Consider the following 19,429-nt stretch of genomic DNA (forward strand, 5'->3'; position numbering starts at 1 on the left):
AGGGACAGTGGCTCAGTGGTAGAGCATCTGCTTGGTAAGCAGAAGGTCCCAGGTTCAATCCCCGGCATCTCCAACTAAAAAGGGTCCAGGCAAGCAGGCGTGAAAAGCCTCAGCTTGAGACCCTGGAGAGCCACTGCCAGTCTGAGTAGACAATACTGACTTTGATGGACCGAGGGTCTGATTCAGTAGAAGGCAGCTTCATATGTTCATATGTTCCTATCGGAAGGGGCCTTCCCTCAGTCTCTTAAAGAGGCAGTGGTCTGCCCCCTTCTTAAGAAAGCATCTTTAGACCCAGCCGTATTGGCAAATCATCGGCTGGTGTCAAACTTGCCTTTTCTGGGCAAGGTTATTGAGAGGGCGGTTGCTGTGTAGTTACACAGCTTTCTGGATGATGCTTCTGTACTTAACCCTTTTCAATCTGGTTTTTGTCCAGGTCATGGGGTGGAGATGGTTCTGGTCGCCCTTACAGATGACCTCCAGAGGCATCTGGATAGAGGTGGCTCGGCAGTACTGATGCTTCTAGATCTATCAACTGCATTTGATATGGTTGACCATCAGTTGCTGACCTTGCCGATTGTGGGATACAGGGGTTGGCCTTACAGTGGTTCTCCTCTTTCCTACAGGGTCAGGAAAGGGTGGCAAAAGGGGAGGAACTCTTTCAACAACACCCACTTGTATGTGGTGTGCCACAAAGGTCAGTTCTCTCCCCAATGTTGTTCACCATCTACATGCACCCCATTGCCCAGATTGCCCAGAGGTTTGGGCTGTGATGTCATCAGTATGCAGATGACACCCAGTATGCAGATGACATCAGTATGCAGATGACACCTAGTTCTATCTGTTGATGGGTGGCTAGTTCAACTCCTCCCCAGAAGATCTGTCCATGACACTTCATGCTGTGGCAGGGTGGCTCAGGCAGAGTCGACTGAAATTGAATCCGATGAAGATGGAGGTCCTTTACCTAAGTCGTGGCGGTTCGGGATCCAAGGACCTACTACTGACTTTCGATGGGGTTCCACTTACACTGGTGCCCAAGGGTAAAAGCTTAGGGATATTCCTGGATCCCTCTTTAACTATGGAGGCCCAGGCGGCAGCCATTGTCAGATCAGCCTTTTATAATCTTCGGCTGGTAAGGCAGGTGGCCCCCTACCTTGAACATGACTTAGCGACAGTGATTCATGCCATGGTCACCTTGAGATTGAATTACTGAAATGTTCTCTACATGGGGCTGCCCTTGTCTCAAACCCCGGAAGCTCCAACTAGTGCAGAATGCTGCAGCCAGGTTGTTAACAGGTATTCCCCTATGGGAGCACATCCAACCTGTGCTGAAAGTGCTGCAATGGTTGCCCATTGCATACCGGGTTCATTTCAAGGTGCTGGTTCTTACCTTCAAAGCCCTTTATGGCCAGGGACCTGCATACCTTAGGGACCACCTTTCCTCACATGTTCCCCAGAGAGCACTTCGGTTTGGGTCTAAAAACCTGCTTTCAATCCCTGGCCCTAAAGAGGCCAGGCTCACGACAAGAAGAGCTAGGGCATTTTCTGTAGTAGCCCCACACTGGTGGAATGAGCTCCCTGAGGAGGTCAAGGCCCTGCGAGAGCTTGTATAGTTCCGCAGAGCCTGTAAAATGGCACTCTTCCAGCACGCATTCACAATTTAGACCGCTGGCTACTACAGTCTACGAAAATATCTGGACCACCTCTTGCAATCTGCTCTATATAGAACATCTGAACCACTAAGATTTGCTTTGCAGAGAACACCTAGCTGGAATAGCAAGGCAACATAATTTGAGATCATAGCACCTGAAATGTTAATTTCTATGTTTTAAATTGTTTTTGTTTTTATTATATGTTTATATTCATGTATACGCATGAGCATATGTGAGCCACCCTAAGAATGCCTCAGCGGGGAGGGTGGGATACAAATTGAATTAAATAAATAAATAGCTCACAGGTTTTTAGCCTCAAATCACATATTTTTGTCTTAGCTCAGGAAAAATGGCCCCAGAGCAAACTAATTTATGCAGTAGCTCACGGCTGTAATACCCATAGCTCACAAAGTAGAATTTTTGCTCACAAGACCCCACAGCTTAGAGGGAGCATTGTTATAATTCTCCTTCTATTCTAGAGCTACAACAATTTCACTTTGGGGGGGCATAAGAACAACCTCCTCTTGGACATACACCTGCTATCTTCCCTCCCCCCTTCTGTTCTCCAGCCACTATTTTTATGTCACACTAAATTGGGACATAATCCATCGCCAGAATAAGCTTTTGCCTGCCATAAAGTACCTTGTTTTGCTAGTAGCTTGGGTCCCTGTCTGAAGTACAGTGAATGGTCCTGACTTGTACTCTTTAGGATAATCTTGGAGTTCAGGCACCCAGAATCTTGCATTGGTGTTGGACTCCTGAGAATTTGTATAAATCAATGTGGGTGTGTGAAAGAGACAGAGATTCACACTTTCACCACCACCACATTTTCTTCTCCTCACCCAAGTGGGGCAATTTACAGGACAATCCAATGGTGGGGCACAATTGACACAGGGAGATGACCAGGCCCATAGCCACCTGGGGGCATTTTGGGCCAATGCCCCCTCAGTCTTCAGCCCCCTCATTGCCCACCAACCAAGCCCCTGCCCCCTACCTCTGCCCTGGCTGTGCTCGATCCCTGCCAAACCGAGACCCAAAGCCAGCCTTTCTCCACCCACGACCCTCACTGCAGGAGAGGGAGACCCAGCTAAGGTGCTCTCCACTCTGCAGCAAAAAGTGAATTCCAACTGGTTTTCCTTCTCCCAGACCAAAAAGGAAGGAGTAACAGTGTACCAAGGTTAACAAAGGACATAAAGAGTTGTCACTAGCGTAAATATTAATGAAGCCACCAATTATTATCAAATTCCAAAGAGGCACAGATCAGTAACAGACGATTGTAGGTTAAGACACTCAAAATTCATGCCATGGAATTTTTATTTTATTTATTTATTTATTTTATGATTTATATCCCGCCCTTCCCAACAAGTGGCTCAGGGCGGCTCACAACATAAAAATTTGTCATAAATAGAATTTAAGCATAAAAACAGTTAAAATAATTAATACATTTAAAATTTTAAGACATTTAAACCATTTAAAACATTAGGGACAGCAGACATCTAGTATAACTACACTTGGTTTCTTGTACCAGCTAGTCATAGGCCAGCCGGAAGAGGGTTGTCTTACAGGCCCTGAGGAACTGAGCAAGGAATGTGAGTGTCTTAACCTACAGTCAATTGTCTGTTACTGATCTGCGCTCATTCGGGATTTGATAATAAATAATATTCTGTAATTGACTTCTTTAATATTTACGTTAGAGATGGCACTTTATGTCCTTTATTCTCCTTCTAGACCAGGCAACAGCCAGGGCAGCAGGCAAGTGAGCTGAGTGGGTGAGTGAGGAGAAGGTGAATTAGCCAGGCAGGCCTCTCTGGCATCATGTGACCTGTGGCTGGACCCTGCCTGCATGCCTACCTGATCCACCCACTCCTCGCCCACCCACTCATTTTTTTTGTCTGCCCGCAGAACAATGCTGACTGGCCTTGCTGCCCCTCCAGAAAGTAATGTGCCAACTACAGGGCTGGCAGGCAGACAGGTGGGCAATGGGGCTGCTGAGGAGGCCCTGCTGATGCTCCCAGAGGTTGCCCAGTCCTCCCTACTCTTCCAGTAAAGGAGAACAAAATGGAATGCACTCTCTGCTACTTTCCCCTAATTAGATTACTGCTGATTAGATCCTGGCTATTGATCCTGTAATCTTACTGACTATTTTATTATATATTATTGTTTTAAGTTTTATATTTCAGTGTTGCTTTATTGGCTGTTAGACACCCTGAGCCCATTAAGGGGGGGCGGGATATAAATTCAAATAAAATTTAAAAAAATAGTTATCTAGGTTCTGATCTAATTAAGCTTCCCACTTGCAGATCCCAGTGCTCCGGCCTCTGCCCCACCACCCCATAATTTCTGTCTATGGGTCCAGAGCTGACTGATCTCCATGCCAATGTAACTTGGAGTTATGCTAGAATAAGGGCCATTTATACTGGTGAAGGGCATGAGTGGTGCTACATCACACAGTTCCATTGGTGCAGCTGCACCACAGTGGCACTCCAGTGGAGTGATGGTGTGAACCCCTGTGATGGTGTAGATGTAGGTATTCCAGGGATGTGGCACCAGTTAGGCAGCTCCCTAAGCATTTTAGCATGGGAACCAGTATAAAATTGCGCCAGCAAAAATACCAAAATAGCCCATTGGTGGCCATGAGGACATAGAGCAAGTGCACATTCACCATGGTCATGGTGAAAAGACAGACTTAGCACCAATGTTCACTCTAAGCTGTGTTAGTGTGAGCTAGCTCAGTTTTTTACCCTCCGGCTCACACATTTTTTTGTCTTCGCTCAGCAAGGATGGTCCTGGAGCAAGCTAATTTATGCAGTAGCAGACAATGTTTATACCAGTAACTCACAAAGTAGAATTTTTGCTCACTCCACAGCTTAGAGGGAGTATTGCTTTGCACTGCTGGGCAAATACTTGGCAGGAACACACCACAGGAAGAACAAGGTCCACATTTCATGGCTGACCTCTTCCAGCTTTCAGCTCCAGCAGGTACACCAGCTCTTCCACTAGGATCCCAAGGAGCAGTCATGCATTAACTATTCCTCAGTTGGCCAACAGTGGTGGTAATGAGTTACACTGGGCACAGTGTCTCCTGGTCCTGAACCAGAAACTTGGGGGGTCAAGCAACAGTACCACAGATGCTGACACATTCTCAGGGTGCAGGCAGGCAGGAGTCCAAAGCCAATCCAAGATCAAAGTCCAGGAAGTCAAGCAGGAGCCAAGTCACCAATGCAGAATCACAAACTGGAATCACAAGTCAATATCCAAAAGCCAAAAGGTCAGGGTGCCAAGGAAATCAAGCAGGTCAGGATCAGTAATCAGGAAGGAGCATGGATGCAAGCCAGAGAATAGACTTGTTGCTTCCGCAAGGTTACCAGGTCCTGGGTGGGAGCTATATGGGAGTCTCAATCAGCCTGCTCCTTGGGTGGCAGTGACTCTGCTAGAACTCAGGGCTGAGAGATCTGAAGCATTGGCATGCCTCATGTCTTCGCTCTGAAAGTTCTTTCCGGAGCCTGCTTCGAACTCTTGAGATGGGAGGAGGAGAGCTTGCAGGAGATTGATCGTCAACAGTTGACACTGGTGCCTGGAGAGTAATTGATGGGTCGGCTGCTGTTTGTTCATCTGAGGAACTGGCTGGCAACTCTTCTAGGTCTAACCCTTCCAGCTCCTTCTCGTCAGGGCTCATGACACTATCTCCCCCCCGCAGGACACCCCCCCCCCCACAGACAGACCAGGCCGGTCAGGGTAGGCTGTGTGGAACTGCTGCACGAGGTCAGGGGAGTATAGGTTGTCAGTGGGTTCCCATGAACGGTCCTTGGGGCCATAGCCTTCCCAGTCCACGAGGTACTGGAGGTCCCTGTGGTGGATTCAGGAGTCCAGGAGTTGGTGGACCTCGTATTCCTCCTCGTCATTGAACAGGACAGGAGGTGGCGGTGCTGGAGGTGGTGGTTGGATGGGATCCGGTGGTGTAGCAGGAACAAGGAGGGACCAGTGGAAGACCGGATGGATGCGGAGGGTGGCCAGCAGCTGTAGCCGGAAAGCAACGGGGTTGATTTGGTCCGTGATCAGGTAAGGCCCCGCAAAGCGAGGGTCCAGCTTGCGAGACCGGCCAGGCCGATGCAGGTAATGGGTGGAGAGCCAGACGTGGTCCCCAGGCTTCAGTGGGGGCCCCACCTGTCACTTTCAGTTGGTGGATATCTTGTAGGCCTCTTTAGCCTGTTGGAGTTGCTCTCGGAGCAAATCCTGGAGAGCCCGGAGTTCCTGCAGGTGCACATCAGCAGCAGGGACTGCTGTGGGGGGCAGGACTGCAGGGAAGAAGTGAGGGTGGGACCCATAGGTGGCAGCAAATAGGGTCTGTTGCGTGGATGCATGTATGGCGTTATTGTAGGCAAACTCGGCCAGGGGTAGCAAGGCGGCCAGTCTTCCTCCTGGCAGCTGGTGTAACAACGCAGGTATTGTTCCAGCGTGGCACTGCGTTTGGGGATGATACGCTGAGGACAAATGCACCTGGCTGCCTAAGCTGGAGTGCTTCCCAGAATCAGGAGATGAACTGGGGGCCTCGGTCTGAGATCAAGTATGCCGGGAGCCCGTCTAGGCGAAATACGTGCTGAAGGTAGAGCTGGGCTGTTTCAGGAGCCGTTGGCGGCTCAGGACATGGAACAAAGTGAGCCATCTTGGTGAAGAGGTCCACCATTACCAGGATGCAAGTGTGCCCCTTGGACCTTGGGAGCTCGGTGATAAAATCCAGGGAGACAGTGTCCCAGGGTTCTGCAGGTGTGGGTAGGGGATGCAAAAGCACTGGGGGCTTGGCCGGTACACCCTTGGCCCACTGGCAGACCTCACAGGAACCGACATAGTGGACCACGTCGGCACGGACACGAGGCCACAAGAACTCTCGCATGAGCAGGTGCAGGATCTTGTGTTGGCCGAAGTGCCCCGCAGGAGGGGAGTCATGGGTCAGGCAGAGCACATCGCCCAGAGGTATCCTGGAGGCACATATAGGCTTCTACAGTGTAGGAGGAGACCTTGGCGGGTAGAGAGGTCCCCAGCCGGGCCATCTTGCACTTCTAGAAGGCATTGCTGAGCCCAGGGGATTTGGGCCTGGCTGGTCTGGATGTCTGCATGGCTCACCCCGAGGAAAAAGCATGGCGCTGCTCACAGAATCTCTGCCTGTACTGTGGAGAGGCGGGTCACTTCTCCTCCGGCTGCCCCGCCAAGTACACCCAGCCCAGTACTGTCCCATCACCGCCAGTAAAAGATCAGCCCCAAGTCTGAGTGGACCCCCCCAACTTGGGGCACCTAGCCGGGTCCCCTGAACCCTAAGTTACCGACCAGGGCCTGTTCCTCATACCAGTCACACTCAGCTTGCCGAATGGGCACTGGCTGTTGGTCTACACTATGGTCAACTTTGGGGCCGCCCACTGCTTCATCGATGTGGCCTTTGTGAAGCAACACCAGATTCCGGTGCAGGTCAAAGACACCTTGACCCCGGTCAAAGCCATCGACGGGCGCCTCCTCCGCTCCGGTGACCCAGGAGACCCACTCGGTCACACTCCAGATCCAGCACCATCACGAGCAAGTACAATTCGATGTTGCTCGCATACCCTGCTTTCCCCTCATTCTGGGACTCTCCTGGCTCATAAAGCACAACCCCCTCATGGAATGGGCACAGGGAAAGCTGAGCTTCAAGGACCCTTGTCCTCACCAGGCCCGGTCAGTCACCCTGGCCGCTACTGCCCCGGCTGATGGTCCTCTACTTTCCCCAACTTACACAGACTTTGCCGATGTCTTTGAGGAAAAGGGGCCGACCAGCTCCCCCTGCACCAGCTTTATGACTGCACCATCAATTTGGTACCAGGGGCACCCCTGCCTATGGGGTGGCTCTATCCCATGTCCAAACCGGAGCTAGCAGCCCTGCGGGACTTCCTCGCCAAAAACCTGGAACGGGGTTTCATCCGGCCATCCACATCCCCGCTGTCCGCCCCTGTTCTCTTTGTCAAGAAGAAAGGTGGCAAGCTTCAGCCCTGCAATGACTACCGGGCCCTGAACAAAATCACCGTCCAAGACCACTACCCTTTGCCACTGATCCCAGAACTACTGGATCACCTTAATGGGGCCCAGGTCTATACCTAGTTGGACCTCTGGGCCGCGTACAACTTCGTGCGGATTTGCGCAGGAGACAAATGGAAGATGACTTTCGGGACCCGCTATGGCCAGTACGAGTATCTCGTGATGCCCTTCAGCCTGACCAACGCCCCAGCTGTCTTCCAAAGGCTGATGAACGACATCTTCCACGACCTGGTCGACCACTTTGTGATAATTTATTTAGATGACAATTTAATTCATTCCCAAAGCCCTGCCCAGCATGCAGGGCACGTCCGCCAGGTCCTGCAACGCCTGTGCGAGCATGGTCCCTATGCCAAGATAGAGAAGTGTGCCTTCCACTTAACAGCAGTCAAGTTCCTTGGTATGCTGGGGCAGAAACAAAACAGACACCACCCAGCAACACTGCCAAGGCACCTTTTCCCCTTTTCAGTCACTGCGTAACTTTTCCCTTAGGGAGTTGACTAGTGGGAGTCAACTAGCAGCTCCACAGCACAGATGCAGCACAGGATGGCTTTGCCCATCAAGTTCTTGGTACCTAAAACTCTTTACAAGGCCCTTTTACTAAACCACTGTTTTCACCCCACCCAAATCAACATTCAGTACTGCCTTAAAAGAAATATATTTATGATAGGACTCAAAGAAGGATGTGTTCCTGCTACTTCAGTACAGACTCAATTTAGTCAGAATCAATATTTCCACCAAGATGTAGCATATGTTTTTCTAAGACTAAACAGTTGGTCTTTATTCAGTTAAACATGTACCAACATAGATCAAGTGTTCAACTTAGCCAAGGAAAGGTATTGTTTCTTGGAAATGTGAGATAGGGCACAATTTCATAGAATCATAGAGTTGGAAGGGACCTCTAGGGTCATCCAGTCCAACCCCCTGAACAATGCAGGAAACTCACAAACACTTCCCCCTAAATTCACAGGATCTTCTGTTTAAAAACCTCCAAGGAAGGAGGTTAACAATGGAACAAGGAAGGAGGTTAACAAGGAAGGAGGTTAATAATTAACACAATGCACAGAAACTATAATTCATTGTTAGAAGGAAGACATTCAAAGTTTAATGTTTTATTTTTTACTAGATAATATTTTTAACAACATACTACAACTGAATTTCTTCAAAATATTGAAAACATTTTATTGCAGGAAATCCATATATAAAAAATCTATTGCAATTGATTGCAGCTGAGCATTATCTATGTTAGTTCCTCATTCCTTAAAGAAAACTCAAAACTGTTGCAGCATGGAAAGAAAATTTGCCTTTATATTTATTTTTCATGAAGCCTGGAAAGATGAAGTCATTTTACCAGTGTGCTCACCCAATAATATCCTTTTAAATATAACCCCCCCCGCCCAATAAAACACTTTATCAAAGGCCAAATTATAATATGTTATTAAAGCTTTGGCTGATTACTGACCAGATCTTTGATTGTGGCATTCAGCCTAAATGGATGGTATGGGATAATTTATTAAGAATATTTTATGTTCTTATGGGATAATGTATGGGATATATTTATTTAAATATATAAATTTATGGGATAATTTATTAAGAATATTTTATGTGCAGCTAGAAGACATTCACAGAGAAAAGTGATGACCTCCATAACAGTCATCCATAGCAGGACAGATGCAGAAGACAAGTGGGCTGAGCCATCTGGAAAGTGCACACACACCCAGGCATTCTGTGCAAGAGACTATCACATGCCCAAGGAAAATGCATTATTCAATAAGTAAACAAAGCTGGCACTGTAGTTTCTATTTCAAAATATTATAAAGACTCAACTCAAGATTAACTGACCAGCTGCAAATTAATTTATTCTTCTGTGCATCAGAGAGAGACAGCAGACGGGCAAATAAAATGGAATATTTCAGATAACCAACCTGCTTCACAAATCTGTTAAACCTGAGCACACTAATTTAATACCCTGCAGTTCAGCTAAAATAATTTACATGAACAGAAGCAAACAACTTAAAAGGTATCTCAATTTCACTAGCTTGTGGATTATTGCTTCCAGTGGTAGATCATCCTTTTGCTGCTCGAGTCTGCTCTCAACACCTTCTTCACTTCCTCTATCAAGAACCAGAGGAGTTAATCTTCCTTGACTCCTCACGTTTCCAGTTGTTTTTAAAAGCAACAGGGCAACTACAAATACTCTATACAGCTTCCCAAACTCTCATATTATTCCTTCTGCACATAAGAGTTTTGCCATCATTTTCGTTCTCTTGGCAATTCTGCCAATTCCCTTGGTTGCTTAGACAATGGAAATAATAGAAAACCCCAATTAGCAGAAGGAATATTCAGCTTGCCATGTTGTTTTAAAATATAATTTGGGGATAGAGGAGGGGCAAAGAGGATTTAGCTGCTCTGATTCCTGAGCAGCAATGAGAGGCTGATGGGGGTGGCCAACTCTCCCCCCCCCCTCAACAAAACCCCCATCACATGAGGTAACTGTCTGAATTTGTTTTATGGTAGATCCAGCTCTGAGATGTGCAGATATTGCCATAGAAGCAATATTTTAAAAATTGATAAATATCCTATGTCAAGAGCTAGATTTAAGTCATATCTGATACACAGTTCCTTGTCTCTTCACAGAAAACATTTGGAAATCTGTGTAGCCTAGACAGTAAGCAGTTTCCATAGTGTTAACCTTAGCCAGGTTTGGTAGCACAAACACAAGCAAATTATTCTGAAGGGTTTGCCTCTCTGCTCTATAATATAACCAAGCCTGGCACACGGGAACACATTCCCCAGGTCATTAGTGCTGTGCTTAATGCTGACCTGTATAGACTTCCAGGTGATTTCCAAGAGGCAAAAATGTTCACTAGAAAAACACCCTATCATTACAATATTTTCATATTTCTTCACAGCAATTGCTTCCCTGATATTCTGCTACTGTTGGGATGCTTTTTTTCAGACTGGTTAGCGCTTCTTTCTTCACTACACCAGCCCAGCAAATTAGGGATCATGGAGGCATGACACCATGGAACCATGTAATAATTAACGTTATTAGGCTTTCTGGCAAAACCATGGAGTGCAAACAAAGCCAACCATAGGGCTCTTGTTCATAATGGATGTCATTGAAGAGAAAAGACATTCCCATTGCCAAAGTAACTGAGCCACCTCTTCCTGTTTAGATGCTATATGCTATGGTGAATTCATTGCTGTTCCATGCTATAGAATGTCACTGAAGTGTAAGGAACAGCAGTCAATTTGCCTTCGCCACATTGTCCCCATATTCTCATCCTTTTCCCTGCTCCACCTAGTGAGACTGAGGGCCAGGAGAATCTGTTTGATTGCAGGGACAGTCTTAGCCAATGGCAAAAGTAACAGCTGCACCAGGGCTCCATGCTGTGGGGGGGGGGGGAGAACCCCACAGCCCTGTCCCCTGAAGGAGAAGAATAAAAGACTTCACTCGGAGTCTCAGAAGGTTTACAATCTCCTCTCCCTTCCCCTCCCCACAACAGACACTTTGTGAGGTAGGTGGACTGACAGAACTCTCAGAGAACTGTCCTTGAGCAGAACAGCTCTGGTAGAGTTATGACTGACCTGCATGTGAAGGAGTGGGGAATCAGATGTGCCCGGGCCGGCGGTGCTGAGTGGGGGGGGGGGCTTCCGAGTGGGGGTGGGAATGAGGCTCTGCGCTGCTCCTGCCGCTGCGGGTTGGGGTTGGTGCGCTGCTGCCGCCGCTGCGGGTTGTAGTTCGGGCCGCAGCGGCAGCGATGGTGGCGGCGGGCTGCGGCTGCTGCCTGTGCCCGGGCCGGCGGCGCTGAGTGGGGGGGCTTCCGAGTGGGGAGGGGAACGAGGCTCCGCGCTGCTCCTGCCACTGCGGGTTGTAGCTCGGGCTGCAGCGATGGCGGCGGCGGGCTGCGGCTGCTGCCTGTGCCCGGGCTGGCAGCGCTGGTGGTGGGGTCGCTAGTGTTGCTGCGGTGGCGGCGGCCCAGCGCTGTGAGGGGGAAGCGCCTCCCCCCCGCCCCCAGATTTTTGGAGAGTGGGAGAGGAGGCTGCAAATCCGGGGGTCCCCCACCAGGGCGGGGGGGGGGGGAGTTGGGAAGCCTATGAAGCATTCATCACGTAATCCCACTGAGATTATTTTCAGCATACAATGAACCGAGTAATTTTTCCAACTCATTCCATTGTGTGCTGGAATCTGAAATTAGAGTAATAGAGGAACAGATAAGTGACCAGTTTGCATCTGCATTAATTTTGAACAGATAAGTGATCAGTTTGCATTAATTTTGTATTCTATTGTGGATAATTTCCATAAACCAAACGATGAGATGTGATGTTGTAGCCAGGGATGTAGCCAGAAAATTTTGTATGGTAGGGCATTGGGAAATCCTGTGGAGCAGGGGAGTGGGGGGGGGGGGAGAGAAAGAAATAAAAGAGAAAAAATAATGCCATCTGCTTAGGGTTGCCAGGTCCAACTCAGGAAATACCTGGGGACCTTCGGGGTAGAGCCTGGAGACTTTCTCCATTCCCTAAAATAGGGTTCATTTTGTAGAAAAAAAGGTGCAGGAGCTCAGTAGCATATCTCATTTGCATATGCCCTGGGATCTGTGTGCAGCAGGGAGAGAACTCCCCACTGCAAGCGGACCCTGACTGGAGGTTCAGGAGCTGCACTCCTGTGAGCTCCTGCTGAATTCAAGCCCTGCCTAAAATAAATAAATAAAAATACAACAATGCAGTTCCCCTGAATACAGTCTTCATTTCCTCATCCTCTTTTTTGCCTTCAAAGGGTTCCCCAGCAGCTGCACTTCCACTAAACTAAAGTTAAATTTGTTATTTTTATGCCAATAAAGGCTGACTTGACTTGAAATTTCTCATATTCCCACAAGTCCCTTGTCAGGCTTTGGTGACATTTCCAAGCATGGCTTTATTAAGAGACACACACATTCACAAAGCAGCCAAAATAAACAAAAACTATTTGCAAACCCACACTTTTGTGAACTGGGGCAGTGATATAAATTCCTTTACACAAGGGAGTTGCTGAATGTAACAATCTGCATTATTTCAACCAACTTCTTAGACTAACACAGGAAAACAAAACTAAGGAAGAGAGTAGTCTAGGGGGTGGAGTTTTCCCTCCATCTCATCAGATTCTAGTTAACTTTTTCTTATCCATTTTACTATACAAATGATTTTTGAAACAGATGCAAAACAAAGGGACTGTGCTTTCTTCCTCTCTCACACACTCTCCAGGAAGAGCCACATAGCTCTACTTACTCACCCTCCCCATAGCTTTCATCCTGCTGAGATTTAAAGGCACACATACATTTCAAAACACAAGCAGTTTGCAAGCTTCTTCTAAACCTGCTGAGATTTAAAGCCACATTGTGGCTGTTGGGGTGGGCTTCCCCCCTCCGCTGGCCAGCTGGCATGTGGCAGGGAGGAGCCTGCAAATCAGGGGATCCCCCATCCAGACCTGGGGGCTGGCAAGTCTATCTGCTTCTCCCCCCCCCCCCACAAGCTGCCAAGGCCTCCCTAGGGCATAAAGCACTCTCAATCCCCAGTGGATCAGCATGGTCCTATTGGGTGAGCAGCAGCCTGGCAGTGCCATGCAGCCACTTCAGTGTGAGAAGAAAGGCATTCAGGCAATAAAGGGACCTCTGAGTGGCCTCTTCAATGAACTTCCTTATCCAATCCCAGCTGCAGCCTAATGAAGCACACTATCTTCTAGCCCTGAAAGACCATTAGAGGTAGGCAGGCAGGCAGGTGAGGTTAGGACAGGCTAGCTTCTCTGCCCCACCTTCCCCAGTGACTCACTCAAGTGACCAGAACCCCTCTGTCTGCAAAACTAGAAGACAGGCTGTGAGAGAAAGACATGGAGGCATATGAGAATTGAAGCCAAGGAATTTGACCCAGCATGCTCCTCCACTGCTTAATTATTGTTTTAATTTTGTAACCCAAAATTGTTATTTTAAATTATTGTTAGCCGCCCTGAGTCCACTTGCAGAGAGGGCAGGATATAAATTCTAAATAAATAAATCTGTCACATCAAGACTGACACTCCTGGAAGAGAAGCCGGTTTTGGCCCCACCCAACATCTCCACCCTGCTTGCCACAAACTCATGCACTCATGCACTTTGCCTCCACTGCCTGGTGTAAAAAGGGGCAACTTTTCTACCCCTTCCCTCCCACTGAGGCAAGCCCCTGACTTCTCCCCTGGTGTAGGCCTGCCTGCTAGCTACTTCCTCACCCACCCTCTAGCTACTTCCTTCCCTTCCTGTCCCTACATCTGGCATGGCACTCAGTTAGCTTCCCTCATGCAATGCAGCTGCTGACCTCACCTCATTCTCTGCCTGGTCTCCCAAGTCAACCCCCTTCTGATCCTCTCATCAATCCTGCCTGCAGTCTGTCTGAGGAAAGGTTAACGCTTCAGTTGCACTACTTGCCACCAGTTGTACGCCCCTGGCTATGATGAGTTAGTAGAGCTCTCTGCTGACCTCTTGGGGCATGGTTGGGGTGGTGGGTGCCCCATCATAGCTACAGGCCTGTATTGTGCCATTTGTTGACAAGCAGGGCTTTTTTTGAGCAGGAATACATAGGAACACAGTGCCAGTTGGCTTGGCCAGGGTTCCAGCTCAAAAAAAGGTCTCCAACAGGGTGAAGGCACTAGGAAGCCACGTGTTCTCAGAACGCATGCTCTGTCCTCTCTGCCGCCTCCAGCCTCCAACAGGCTTCTGAAGAAAGCAAGAGATGCAGAACCACCCATGAGCACCCCCTCCTGGGAGAAGCTAGGCCTGCCACTGCCCACTCCACTGCACGTGGCTCTTTCTCTCCAGCCATGTTGGAGGGGAGCATGAAACAAAGTCTCTCATTGGGCTGTGTGAGAAAACACATCTGTGAAATGCAGCTGATGACGCTGTACTGTTCTGGGTCAATATGCAGAAAGTAACTTACTGAATGGGTTATGCCACTTCTGGTGATGTCAGGGTGTGTGGCCTAATATGCAAATGAGTTCTGCTGGTTTTTTTCTACAAAAAAAGCCCTGGATCTAAGCACTGAGCTGGCTAATTTCATAATTTCCTAAGACCTAGAAGAAAATAAGGAGGAGCTGATCTGACAGTGTTTGGCCTCTAGAGAGAGCTAATTGGCAAAAACAGTTCCCTAGCATGGATGCAGAGTGGCACTGAAAAGGACTGAAACAAAATTATTTAAAATTAGCTGAACTAAATGGGAGATTTCTTGTGATAACCAATGGTCCCTCTAAGGTGAGTTAATGTGAGCTAGCTCACGGTTTTTTTAGTCTCTGGCTCACACATTTTTATCTTAGTTCAGGAAGGATGGCCCCAGAGCGAACTAATTTATGCAGTAGCTCACAATTTTAATGCCAGTAGCTCACAAAATAGAATTTTTGATCACAAGACTCCACAGCTTAGAGGAAGCATTGGTGATAACATAATTTACTGGCATACATATGTCTTATTCCCCTTTGTGAAATTCCAAGATATTTCATTTTATGCAGTCATACCAGATTTCATGTCTGGTTGATAAAAGGTCTGAGAATAGTGGTACAAGATAACATTTAAATACTTCATTCTTAATTGTAAAATGCTAAGAAGTAATTAACCAAGACCTGTTGTTACACTTCATTCCTCTCCTCTCAAGCATGGTGATAGATAACAGCATCCTTTTCTTTGAGGTATGGTAACTGGTTGTGTAGTTGTTATGTCTCCTTTGTCACCAGACCAGAGAAATGCATTTCAATCTGCCATTCTAATATTAATTGCTCAACCTTTGCCATATGTATGGACTGGTATATACTCTATTGTATCTGAGAAAGTATGCATGCACACAAAAGCTCATATAGTGAATAAAAACTTCGTTGGTCTTAAAGGTGCCACTGGATTCATAATTTGTTATACTTCTGCAGACCAACACAGATACCCACCTGGATCTTTTTTTTTTTTTAGACAGAGTAAATGGCATGTCGCTTTTGCAACCAAATAATATCCCTGAATATAACCATTTTTTAGTACTAGTGTACCCCTTTTCTATAGTAGAATGACACACAGGATCCTTCCCAGTTTTATTTGTGCTAATCCTGTGATACAGAAAACCATACACCATGAACAAGCTCTCTTTACACAACTGATATGACAAGAGAAAGAATAATAGAAGCAATTATGCAGCAGAGAAACAAATACAAAGAGGCACTATTATAAAAGTAGGCTGTCCCATACCCTCTTAACATGCACACTAGGGCACTTATTTTCTCCTTCTTGACTTCACTCCATGGGAACCAACAAGGAGAGCTTGCTAGTAGTAGAACTATGGGGACAGATTTAGTGATGTGTTAGGAAATGCAGAGCTTCCCTTCCCTACAGGGTAGAAATATTTTTACTTGGCTGCAAATTTAATAAAAAGCCTGGAAATGACAGACAGCATAAACCATGAGCTAACGATAGACCCAAAGGAATTGGACAGGAAGAAGAATCTTTTAACTTAGTCTAGTAACCATCATTCCAGTACAAGAATATGACTTTAAAAGAGGAAAAAACAAACTAGAAAAAAGACAAAAGGAAGAGGATACTAAACAAACCTAAAACTAGGACAGATATTTGCTCAATACTGACCAAATTTTAAATCGTAAAACTGAAAACCATTTGTCTTCAGGCTGTTCCTGCTTCCATTTGCACTAAACTAGTAACGGAAGAAAATAGGGAAGCCACTAAATTCTAAGGGTGAAAACTCCCTAAATTTCAGAATTAATGTTTCAGCCATGTTCCAGGATCTATGTCTGAACATACTGCAGTCTTGTGGGACTCTATTAGGCTTAACTGAGTAGAGACCTCCTGAATCAAAGTCTCTAAAACCTGTTCATCTTTGAAAACATAGCTACTGGAATCCATATTAGAGTCTAGGAAAAAATATTGTAATCTCATATGATATTTAGATTAAAAATATGGCATTGGATAGTGCCATAAAATAGCCATAAAAGAGATACTCCCAGGACTGATGCTGTAAGTACCTGGTCTTCTGTTTGGAGGAGCAGCCATCAACATAGACGTCAGCACAACCTACATTTGATTTGCTGGTTTCACACATGTTAAATGACCATAACAGACACCCAGAAAGTCACCGTGACCTTGGACTATTTCACTGACTATTATGTTGATTAAACAAACAAGTGAAAAACTGAATTTGAAATCATTAACTACAAATCTCACTACTGTGAAATTTGTATTTCATAGTTTTCAAGTTTTAGAGTCCCAAAATTGGAACAAAACCAAGATTCACACACAAATGAAATGGTAGAACCAGAATGAACATGTTTTCTTTTTTAAAAAACTACATCTGAAACTTGGCATTTCCTTGATTTTTAAGAACTTCTACATCATTTATCTATATCAGTGGTTCCCAAAGCGGGTGGCATCAAGATGCAAGGGGTGGCAGGAGAGTAATCATGCTGTTCACATATTTATGACTGACCAGGCTGTGGGACCATGATAGCAAATGGTACACCAAGTTTCTGCCTCTGAATAGTGAATATAGTGTAGTAGTGAATATAGTAATTTTTAGCAAATATGCCACCAGAGCTCTAGTCCAACAAATGGACAATGTTAGGGAAACTTGTCTTCATCATATGTGCTTTGTCTCTTTGTCATTTTTCACATTTTTGTTGGTAGTTCCTTAACATAATAGTATTGAGCATGGCATATATTTTCCTGTGTTTTCTGTTACTGAAACTGACAATTATGAAGTGCCCTTTTTAGCTATATAAATGTATTTTTGTCACAGTCCTCTGAATATTAATATTTCTAGGTTATATAAGGATTTAAATAAGGATTTAAAATTTCTCAAAAACTGTTTCCAAAAGGGGGGAAAGGAAAAAATGGAGAAGTTTAGGGGTAGAAGGAAAAATTGGTATTTGAGAGAAAATTTAGGGCATAAGTAATACAAAAATCAGTAATAAGAGGAAAAATTGTGGTTAATAAATATAATTGGCATGCATGTGTTCCATTGAAATACATTACAGTGCACACACAAAAATTGCAAAGAAAATGTAGAATGGTTTTTCCATTAAGATCTCTGGGCCCAGTTAAACTACTCTGGGACTGGAATGACAGCCCCTAGAGTGGAATGACGGTCCCTAGCAATAGAATCTGTGCTCTGGGGCTAGAATGACAGGGTGCAGAGTGGAATGGTAGTCTCTGGGAGTAGCAAGCATTCTAGGACTGGAATGAGAGTTCCTAGAGTGGATATACAGGTAATGTCTCCTAGGTTCTTCATGGACAGCATCTATTCAGAAACAGCAGCCTCCACTGTAAAAGGATGCTGGGCTTGCAGCCTCCCAACATTTTGTGACTGGCCCCAGCACCTGATGGCAGGCATTGAGGAGGCTGTGGCTCAATAGTACACCTGCATGGCATGCAGAAGGTCCAAGGTTCAGGCCCTGGCATCACCAGTTAAAAGGATAGGATAGTGGGTGTTGTGAATGACCTCTGCTTGAGACTGAGAGAGCCACTGGCAGTCTGAGTAGGCAAAACTGACCTTGATAGACCAATGTTCTGATTCAGTATAAGGCAACTTCATCTGTTCCACAAGCCTGCAGTGACTGCCAAGAAGGCTCTTCAATGAGTCCCTACCAATATAACATCTGACAGAAGAGTCCCCCCCCCCCACAAGTTCCCCTCTTAATGTTCTAAGGTCCCAGGGTGGTCCATGAGTGGAAGTGGGGAGGGACGATGGCTCAGTGGTAGAGCATCTGCTTGGGAAGCAGAACGTCCCAGGTTCAATCCCTGGCAGGTTCAATCCCTGTGGAAAACCTCAGCTTGAGACCCTGGAGAGCCGCTGCCAGTCTGAGTAGACAATACTGACTTTGATGGACCAAGGGTCTGATTCAGTATAAGGCAACTTCATATATGTTCATATGTTCATCACTTTGGACCCAAGCCATTTTAAGGCTATAAAAGTCAAAGGCACCTTGAATTGGTCCCAGAAATAAACAGGGAGCCAATGAAGCAGATATAACAGTGGTCTGATATGCTTATTGTGGTACATACTCTACTTGCCATGTTTTGTACCAGTTGAAGCTTCCATACTGTTTTCAAAGGTACACTGCATTCAAAGGCCCACATACAACATATTTAAAGTAAACTAATCTGGATGTTGCTGAAGTATGAGTGTCAACAGCCAGGTCAGCTTTTTCCAGAAAACTGTGCAGCTGGCAAACAAGCCTTAACTAGTAAGCAACACTCTTCAATACCTCTGTCACATGTCAACAGCAATGTTCCCTCTAAGCTGTAGTCTTGTAAGCAAAAATTCTACTTTGTGAGCTATTGGCATTAAAGTTGTGAGCAACTGGCATTAAAGTTGTGAGCTACTGCATAAATTATTGTGCTCTGGGGTCATCCTTCCTGAGCTAAGACAAAAATGTGTGATCTGGGGGCTAAAAATCTGTGCGCTAGCTCACACTAACTCAGCTTAGAGGGAGCACTGGTCAACAGTACTAAACAATTATTAAGCAACTGTAAAACAAAGGAAGAAACTTACCAGTAAAACCTGTTTGGTGTGATCCGTTCATGCATGATCTGCCATCTTCTCCCAAAATCCATAGAGCTATAGAGCTGAAAGAATGGAAACTGGATAAATGTGACTGAAACAAGTAGTGCGGTGACACATGGACATTAATGCTGAAACAAATTTACTTCCCCCAGATTTGTCCCTGTAAAATG

General features: G+C 46.2%; 1 protein-coding gene across 1 annotated transcript in view; it reads right to left on the minus strand.

The window, feature by feature from the left end:
• SORCS3 (sortilin related VPS10 domain containing receptor 3) overlaps positions 1-19,429 on the minus strand; it is a 900,280-nt gene that overhangs the window by 350,303 nt on the left and 530,548 nt on the right. Inside the window, exon 5 of the mRNA XM_060242676.1 lies at positions 19,248-19,321. Coding sequence (XP_060098659.1) covers positions 19,248-19,321 — 74 coding nt within the window. The remainder of the gene's footprint in view (positions 1-19,247; positions 19,322-19,429) is intronic.

This window comes from Heteronotia binoei, chromosome 6 (assembly GCF_032191835.1).
Source record: "Heteronotia binoei isolate CCM8104 ecotype False Entrance Well chromosome 6, APGP_CSIRO_Hbin_v1, whole genome shotgun sequence".
In the NCBI taxonomy this organism is placed as follows: Eukaryota; Metazoa; Chordata; class Lepidosauria; order Squamata; family Gekkonidae; genus Heteronotia; species Heteronotia binoei.